At 40.1% G+C, this 9,155-nt stretch overlaps 1 protein-coding gene across 3 annotated transcripts; it reads right to left on the bottom strand.

Annotated features, from left to right (window-relative positions):
- Positions 1-5,159: 5,159 nt before the first annotated feature.
- Positions 5,160-8,696, bottom strand: LOC109203194 (microfibril-associated glycoprotein 4-like). Of its 3 annotated transcripts, none has more exons than XM_019362395.2 (4): positions 6,757-8,696; positions 5,610-5,761; positions 5,486-5,524; positions 5,160-5,373 (listed from the first exon to the last, which is right to left on the bottom strand). In XM_019362395.2, the coding sequence occupies exons 2-4, from the start codon at positions 5,715-5,717 to the stop codon at positions 5,257-5,259; spliced, it is 264 nt and encodes an 87-aa protein (XP_019217940.1). In that variant the 5' UTR covers positions 5,718-5,761; positions 6,757-8,696; the 3' UTR covers positions 5,160-5,256. The 3 variants fall into 3 exon arrangements, with proteins under 3 accessions (XP_019217940.1, XP_025765657.1, XP_025765656.1); XM_025909872.1 differs by having other exon boundaries at positions 5,161-5,373; positions 5,610-6,195; positions 6,757-8,695; XM_025909871.1 differs by having other exon boundaries at positions 5,161-5,373; positions 5,610-8,695.
- Positions 8,697-9,155: the final 459 nt, after the last annotated feature.

The raw sequence follows: 9,155 nt of genomic DNA, 5'->3' as shown, positions 1-9,155 counted from the left end.
TATGGCATCCAGTCAAAAAAAGCATATTGTGCAGTCGCGCCTACCAACTGTCACCACCGGAGAAGCTAGCTCTGCCAGACCTGTTAATCAAGAAGAAGGTCGGAAAAGCGATATAGAGGGTCTGTTTGCTGAGATTGCTACGATCGGAGTGACGCTGAACGGGATTGCAGCTGATGTGACGTTGATTAAAACTGACACTACGGAACTTAAAAATTCTGTAGCTGCAATCCAAACGAGGCTAACGGAAGCCGAAAGTTGTATTTCAGATGTGGAGGACCAGGTGGCCATCTTGGCTAAAGATAATGCCAAGCTAATTAACAAAGTCAATCAACTATGTGCCCAGATTGTTGATCAAGAAAACAGGGCTCATTGAAAGAACCTCAGACTGGTCGGATTAAAAAAAAGGAAGAGAGGCCGGGCGCGATCTATCTGATTATGTACAGAAGATACTCTCAGATGGTTTGGGACTGACTGGAGGTGAACATGAGATTGAACGATGTCATAGAAGCATGGGACCCCGTCCAAACCCGAACCAGCCTCCAGGTATTATCTTGGTGAGATTTCTCAGATGTACAGCCTGAGAAAAAGTGCTAGCAACAGCTAAAAAGAAGAAAGGGATAATATGGGAGGACTGCAAGTTATCGTTTTTTGAGGATATGACCAAGGAGCGTGTGTCACAACGCAAACTGTTCCACCTGATGATGAAGGTTTTGTGGCAGCATCAGGTGAAGCACACACTGGCCCACCCGGCAACGCTCCGATTCACATGGAGGGGAAAATGGCTAAGCTTTACAGACGCACAGGAGGCGGAAAATTTTATTCACGAGAACATTGAAAAGACAGTGAATGGTGAGAATACGGAGGTGGGTGGTAAGGCGGTAGATGGTGCGGGGCTATCGCAGTGAGATGTACGAGTGAAGGAGTGGAGAAATCACTACACTAGGCAGGGGTCACGATGGTGTCACCAGGATCGAAATGACGGGGAGAGCGGAGGGACCGTTCTCTGAACCCACACGGACCAGATAAGTCTTCATGGGTTTTTTTGTTTGTTTTTTTGTTTTTCTTCTTTTTCCCCTTGTTGTGTTTATATTGCTAGGAGAAGATGTTTACAGTGAGGGAACACTTGCACCGAGATGCTTTGATATACTGTGCAGTAGACTAAGGTATTTGAGACAATATATACTCGTAGAAAAAGATAAGAATGGGTAAATTAGGTATTAATATTGTGACACGGAATATCAATGGTTGTAGTACACCAATTAAAAGGAAAAAATTCCTAAGCTAGCTTAAGTCCCGTAGTACAGATATAGCATTTTTACAAGAAACACATTTTGAAAGTGAAACGGAAGCCCTGACAATGAAACGAGATTGGGTTGGGTTTCATAACTCTGTATCCAGGAAAAGCCGTGGAGTTATAATACTTATTAATAAGAAAATCAACTTTGTACCATTGCGAGAGGACGAGTAATACGTCTCCAAGTACTTATAAATGGTGTGAAAGTAATACTATGTGACATATATGCCCCAAATAGGGAAGACCCCAACTTTGCTGCCAATATTATTAAGATATTAGGTGATTTTGATGGCCAGATTGTGCTGGGAGGAGATTTTAATCATGTTCCGGATCAGTATTTGGATAGGAGTGGTGCAAGTCTAGGCCCTAGTGCAAAAAAAAAATCTGCAGCAGCCATCTTTAAAGAGGAAGCTGGGTTGCTTGATATCTGGAGACTAGTACATCCTTTAGAAAGGGAATATACGTTTTACTCACATTCTCATAAAAGTTATTCCCGAATTGATTATTTTTTAATACCTAGTCTGAGCACTGATCTGGTTGTAAACTGTGAAATAGGTATAATCATAATATCAGATCATGCCCCAGTAGAACTAAATATAGACTTACAGGTTGAGAAATATAATCAGGGCAAGTGGAAATTAAACCCAAGTCTTTTACGGGATGAACAATTTGTGGCAACATTAAAAGATGACATTAACTTTTTTTGGGATGTAAATATTGGGACCACAGAGAGATTGGCTACTGTATGGGACGCCCTAAAGGCCTTTATTAGAGGCAAATGTCTGGGATACAGTTCAAAGAAGGCGAAAGAAAGTAAACAAACAATACAGACTTTGGAAAAACAGATTAGTTATTTGGAAAAACAATTGGCAGAAAATTATGTAGCGAGTAACTTCAGAAAAATATGCCAACTAAAGTTTAATCTTCATGAAATTTATAATAAGAAAGCAGAGTATGCACTGTTCAGGCTTAAAACAAATTTCTATGAGAATGGGGAAAAAGCAGGACAATTACTGGCTAGACAACTTAAACAGCTAGAAAATCAAAGTGTGATTAAGGCAATTAAAAAAGATGATAAATTGATGACATCATCTTGGGATATTAATGCCGTTTTCAAATCGTTTTATGAGGATCTCTATGAGGATCACGGCTAGTACAGAAGAATTGGAATCCTTTTTGATAAATTAACAATACCAAAAGTTCCTCCAGAAGAAAAGGACCAATTGGAGGCACCTATAACAGAGGCAGAAGTTAAAAAAGCCATTAATGCAATGAAAACTGGGAAGTCACCGGGTATAGATGGCTTTACAGCCGAATATTATCAAAAGTTTACAGACATACTTGCCTCATTTTTAACTAAAGTATTTCAGGAAGCTTTCCGATGTGGCACGCTCCCTGAAAGTTTCAATCAAGCTATTATAACTCTCTTGTCAAAAGGTGATAAAGATTTAACTGACCCAACCAATTTTAGACCTATTAGTTTAATAAATGTGGATTGTAAAATACTGTCAAAGATCTTGGCAGCAAGACTGGAGACGGTGTTGCCACGGATTGTTCATAAAGACCAAGTGGGGTTTATTAAGCATCGATCATCAGCTGATAACGTGAGGAGACTATTACATCTTATGTGGGCCAATAAAAATAACCCAAAACCGGTAGTAATAATTTCACTTGATGCCCAGAAAGCTTTTGACAGGGTTGAATGGAGTTTTTTATTCACCGCATTGTCAAAATTTGGAATTGATGATAATTTTTGTAGATGGGTTAAGACACTTTATTCAGGGCCGAAAGCCTCTGTTCTCACCAATGGACTGATGTCCCCTTTTTTAAATATCTCCAGGTCTGCCCGTCAGGGTTGTAGTCTTAGCCCACTCTTGTTCACTATCTTTTTGGAACCCTTGGCTATTAAAATAAGGGAAGATTCAAGTATTGTGGGTGTGAATGGAGGGGGGAGAGAACATAAATTATTTCTATATGCAGACGATATTTTGGTGGTGTGTCAGGACCCTACCAATTCTATAACTAAATTGCTAAATGTTATTGGTGAATTCTCTAAGTTATGAGGCTACAAAATTAACTGGCATAAGTCGGAGGCAATGCCAATATCGCAAACATGTATTGCTAATTCGTTATCAGCTTTCAATTTCAATGTGTTACAAAAAGGGATGAAATACTTAGGAATAATACTTAATCCGAATGTTGATGAGATTATGAATGATAATGTAGGAAAACTACTTACTAGGATTAAAACTAATTTGGAGAAATGGGGTAAGCTGCACTTGACATTATGGGGCAAAGTAAATACGATAAAGATGGCAGTAGCTCCTCTGATCAATTATTTCATTGGAATGATACCAATTTGTATTTCACCTCAAATTTTCTTAAGATATGATAATATGATAAAACACTTTCTTTGGGATGGTGGTAGACCGCGGATCAATCTTGGTAGACTGTACCAACCGAGAAAAGAAGGGGGTTTATCCCTACCCAACATAAAGCAGTACAGCATCTCATCTCTTTGAAACGTCCAAGCTGTGTAAACACTGGGCAGCAATAAATTCGGACCTAGACTGGGTTCTAATGGAACGTGAACTGGTCTTTCCATTCACTCCCATTGAGGTGTTGTCTCAAAAACCGGACAATAAAGGGAATAGAGGAGATAACCCTATTTTAAAGTTTTCAAAAATGGTGTGGCAAGAGGTTCACAAGAGCTGTAATCTCTCCCCATACTTTCAAAAATATGCACCCCTGTGGCACAACCCAAAAATAAAAATAGGTAAACAAACAATTTATTGGCCACAGTGGCACAAAAAAGGCATAAGATTAATAAGCGATTTATATGAAGATAACATGTTTATGTCTTTTAATGATTTGACAGGAAAGTTTAATTTGGAAGGTCCCGGCCATTTTTGGCGATATTTACAAATGACAGATTGTCTGAAAGATAAAATAAAATTGTCTCAGGAGAAAAATCTTGTAGAGAATTTCTTTTCACTTCCACCACTTGCAAAGGCATCAAAATGGTATAATTTATGTCATTGGGTTAAAAACAACATATGTAAAAGTCTTAAAAGTGTTTGGGAAAAAGATCCTGATTGTTCCTTCGATGAGGGAACATGGGATTCAATTATTTCTGAAAATGGGTTCTACATTAGGGAAGCTAGAGGTAACTGTATCCAATATAAAATCCTCAATAGGTACTATTACACACCAACGAGACTTTATAAAATGGGAATTAGTAAAGACGACCTGTGCTGGAAGTGCCAAGAAGCAAAAGGTACGTTAGTACATGCTTTATGGGAATGTCCACTGGTCTCCCCAATATGGGAAAATGTTTTAAAATATATGGAGGGGTGGGTGAAATTTAAATTACCTAGATCACCAAGACTGTGCCTATTGGGGGGACAGAGGCGAGGTGCCAAAGTTAGACAAAGCAGGCTTTAGAGTGCTAAACACTGGGATTGTGACGTGTGTTTGTCTTATTTTTAACACTTTGGAAAGAGCCTCGGACTCCAACCCTGAAAATGTGGGAGGAGAAAATGGCTGAAAACGCCGCATGCGAGAAAATGCTGGGAACACTGAGCAGCAAGACAAAGACTCTAAGAGAACAATGGGACAGTTTTTTTGTTTTTATGGGTCTACAACATGATGACAATGTGAGATACAGTCTGAATTAAGAATTACCTGTGTGTGCAACAGTTTATTTATTTATTTATTTATTTATTTATTTATTTATTTATTTTATTTATTTATTTTTCTTCACTGAGTGTGGTTTTTGTTGTTTTGGGTTGTTATGTTATGTTTTTCTTAAATGTTCAAAATAATAAAAAAAACTTTAGATACCATATTTCTAAGATTTTCAGGGCTGAGTACAATAACCTCAGTTTGATCTGAATTAATTATTTAATTACTGAATTTATTACTTACAGGCTGCAGGGTGCTGTTTGGTACAGAGCTGCAGATCATCCAATAAAACTCTCACCGAGCCAGTACTCTCCAGCAGCGTCACCAAAGCCCATCTTGTACTGATCCCAGGGTCTGTAGAAGTTCACCGAGCCGTCCATCCTCCTCTGGAACACCTGGGGAGGAGGCAGCAGAAACATATCTGGTTTCAGGGATCACAGATCTGGATTTACAGCAGTGCTCCTGTTGAAATGTTCCTGCTTACACTTTTTAGTTACAAGCACTCACCATCCAGCCTCCTCCTTCTGAGTCCATGTCACAGTACACCTGCGCACAAACACCCATCACACTCTAGCTGCTTAAAGACGTGGACATGAACAGGACCCAGAGTCCCAGAGATGGTGGACTGTACCTGGACCGCAGACCTTTCTCCAAGGGGATAGATGGTGTACACGCCGCTGCTTTGGCTTCTGTCTTGGCGGCGGATGTCACTGCAGTCCCTCGGCTGGATGAGCTCCATGCAGCTGGTCAACACAGGAGCGAGGAGGAGGACGATGAAGACCGCTGGCAGCAGGAACAGAGAGGAAGCCTTTCATTTGCACAATATTCACTTCCTACCAAGCTCAACAAGCCTGTGATTCTCCCTCAGCTTTGCCTCTCAGCTGTGCTGAAGTCTTGTCTAGTCTGCACAGGGTGTGGTTCAGCCAAACCCCCCCTCGCTGTGCTCCAGCCCTCAGCTCATGATGTCAGCAGCCTTGGCACTTCTTAGTATAGTCCTGTTCCCTTTCATTGTAAAGTGAGTTCATGCTTTGTTATATTTTCGTATTCCTGTTGATCTCTGAGCTTCACAGAATAAGAACCATTCTGAACCATCCCCAGAAAATCCAGGCTTAAGTTACCTGGATAAGAGGACATCCTGCTTGATGGCACAGACCTCAGGAGCAGGCTATGTTCAGAGTTTAAGATGAGCTGGAGGTGTTTTCATTGTGGTGGAGTTTCTACAGGAAGATTTAATAGTAATATCAGAAGCAGTGCTATTCAGTGTAGAGTATCAGAGCAGACGTGTCTGATCAAAGAATAGAACAGAGTAAATCAATTTTTCTCACAGTCGTAGAACAAAACGAAATAGTAGATTTTTTTTAGGGAAATATCAGAACAAAATCTTGAAACTGGAATGACATTGAAATCATGTTTTGGAAGTAACAATGGATTACAAAACCTTTAACCATATCTGCAATCTGTCATTACTGACATGGTCCACGGTCTTTGACCCAGTGTTTTTGTGTTGTCGCACTTTTTCGACCTTGTTTACTTATTATTCTAGTGATCTATGTTTCTTAGTCTTTATTTGGTATTGTTTAGTTTCCTTGTGCCTCCTCGTTTAATCACTTCTATTTCTCACATGCACCATGTTCAGTTTTGCTTCCCCTGTCTCGTTATGTCTGATGTGTTCTTCCTGTGTTCCCCCCATTGCCCTTCTCCTTGTTATCCTGTGTGTGTATTTAAGTCCTCAGTCTCCCTCTGTTTGTTGTTGTATTGTCCACGTTTGCTATGTTCACCTGTGATTAACAGATGACCTGCTCGTCCTCACAGTCCTCGAGTGCAGCACAGCTGAGCTCCTCTCAGGCTCCCTGAAGGCAGCAGACACAAGAAACGAAGCAGCAGCTGTTATTCTGAAGGAGCTGGTGATTGCTGCCATTCATTTACACTGTATACTTCACCAGGATCATTCATACACGCCCCCCCAACACACACATCTGTGTACAATATCTCTGTACATTACACGTGTACATCTGTACATACAAATTTCGATTGCTTATACATATAGGACTTCTTTGTGTCTATATTTCTCTTACTATAAGAACTGTGTGCACCCAAATTTCTCATTCGTGGGATAATAAACATTTATTCTATTCTATTCACACATGAACATGAACACAGAGCTGCTTCTGCAGGTAAACAGCGGAGCAGAGCTCCTGTAGGTCCACAAACACGACTCGTCTAGTGTGAACCTGCTGTTTGGTCTGATATCAATCATTACACAGGTCTGCAAAAAAACATTTAGGGTGCTGAATCCAAAGATGATCTCCATTTCTCTCCATCACATACGGTGTTTTTGCAAAACATGAGGACTTTACATTACAAAAGCACAACAGCGATGAAAAACAAAATCAATATTATATTACAATTAACTATGTATAATTGTTCTGAGATTCCTTACCTTTGGCTATGAACAAAATAAATCTGTTGAGACATGATCATCTGAGCTCCTCACCTCACCAAACCCACAACCCCACCCGCAAATTCCTCGCATTTTATATTTGTATATCTCTTGAGTCTCGCTCTTAGAAATATTAAATTAATGTAAGAAATCATTATTGGATAAGGGGAAACTGTATGCTTAATTACACTAAAAACATGTGTTTTGCAAGAAAACCTGAATTTTTAAATATATTTTCCAGTTTCAGTGAGTAAAAATCTATAAGAAACAGTCAAAAAACTCCTATGCAGTTTTTTGGTTGCAGACCTGTGTTCTGCTGCCCTCTAGTGGTTACAGTCACACACTACAGCTCCACCTTCAGGGCCAGGATATTCTCACACACAGCAATACATGTAGAAAATGGTTGTAACTGACTAAAAAACACATTTTTGTCCACAGTATTTTTTTAAACAACATGTTATTAAGTTTTTTACTTCTCCTGGATCACAGTGACATCATTTACATGAATGCCCCTGCTCACTCTCTTCATCTGTTGGAGTCTGTCTATCATGGGACACTAAGATTTATAACTGGCTCTAAACCTTTAACACACCACTGTACTCTATATTCTCTGGTTGACTGGTCATCATCGGTCTTACACAGGATGGTTCATTGGTATCAGTTTATCTATAAATCTATTTCTGGTTTCCTGCCCTCCTATTTTTCACGAGTACATGTGAAGCAAACAGTTTAGTCATAGAGTGCGGTCTCAGGACATCATTACATTCACTGTTCCATCAGCTCGTACAGAGGTCGGGAAGACGCCATTCTCCTTTTCTGCTCCGTCTTCATGGAATACATTGCAAAGAAACTCTCTCAGTTGAGTTCCCCTGTAGACTTTAAAAGACGTAAAAATGTTTTTGTGAAATCATCTCAGGGAACTTGTTCTTGTCTTTGATCTGACTGTGTACATGAGACCTTGAGTCTCATTGGGACTACCTGTATAAAAAGATTAAACAAAAAACATTTTTTAATATCATCACATGAAAACCAAACTGCTCCTTGTTTATCTTACAGGAAGCTAACAGAGCTGTTAGAGGTTAAGCTGAATGGATGGATGGCACATGCTGCCATGCTAAGCTAACTATCCACAGTCATTCTTAGCGCTCACAGACGTGCTTTAGTCAGCAGTCATTTTGTTGCTGGAGGTCCAATCTAGGAAGCCTTGTGGTCCAGTTCAGCTGCCACCTTTGCAGAACTCTCAATGAGAGGAGTTTGTAACAGGGAATCTGTAACAGACTCTGACGCAGGCAGAAGAAGCAGATCAGTAAATGTTTCTGCAGAGATGTTAAAGAAAATATGCATTAATAAAAAGATTATACAGCCTCCTGTATCTGCTTATATAGTAGTGGAAAAGTTGAAGCTCCACACATGTAAGGGCAGCATGTACAGTCTCGTACGTGCAGCGTATGAACAGATAAATCTCACTCTTCTGGTTTCCTCTAACTTGGTAACAGGAGGTAGGAGATATCCGAGATGGTCTCTGCCTCTGAGATCAGCAGAGCAGAGAACTCCTCCCCTCAGCGGTGAGGGTGGAACCACAAAGTGAGTTCGACCTATTAAACATTCAATTCCCACGACACAAACACATTCTTGTGTGGCTGTCCGCCATCTAAGAGAGCAGGCGTAACAGTAGGGCTGCACGATTTTGCATAAAATGAGAATCACAATTTTTTTGCTTAGAATTGAGATCACGAT

The sequence above is a fragment of the Oreochromis niloticus genome, linkage group LG8 (genome assembly GCF_001858045.2).
Source record: "Oreochromis niloticus isolate F11D_XX linkage group LG8, O_niloticus_UMD_NMBU, whole genome shotgun sequence".
NCBI lineage: Eukaryota > Metazoa > Chordata > Actinopteri > Cichliformes > Cichlidae > Oreochromis > Oreochromis niloticus.
Note: the sequence above shows the minus strand (reverse complement) of the source record. Positions and strands in the feature narration are given on the sequence as shown.

What these genes read in the sequence shown, in the direction of transcription:
- LOC109203194 (XM_019362395.2), bottom strand. Translation starts at nt 5,717, where the DNA reads ATGGAGCTCATCCAGCCGAGGGACTGCAGTGACATCCGCCGCCAAGAC. An exon ending in GAGAAAGGTCTGCGGTCCAG is followed by an intron (nt 5,525 to 5,609) that starts GTACAGTCCACC and finishes GTTTGTGCGCAG; the next exon opens with GTGTACTGTGACATGGACTC. An exon ending in CAGAAGGAGGAGGCTGGATG is followed by an intron (nt 5,374 to 5,485) that starts GTGAGTGCTTGT and finishes CCTCCTCCCCAG; the next exon opens with GTGTTCCAGAGGAGGATGGA.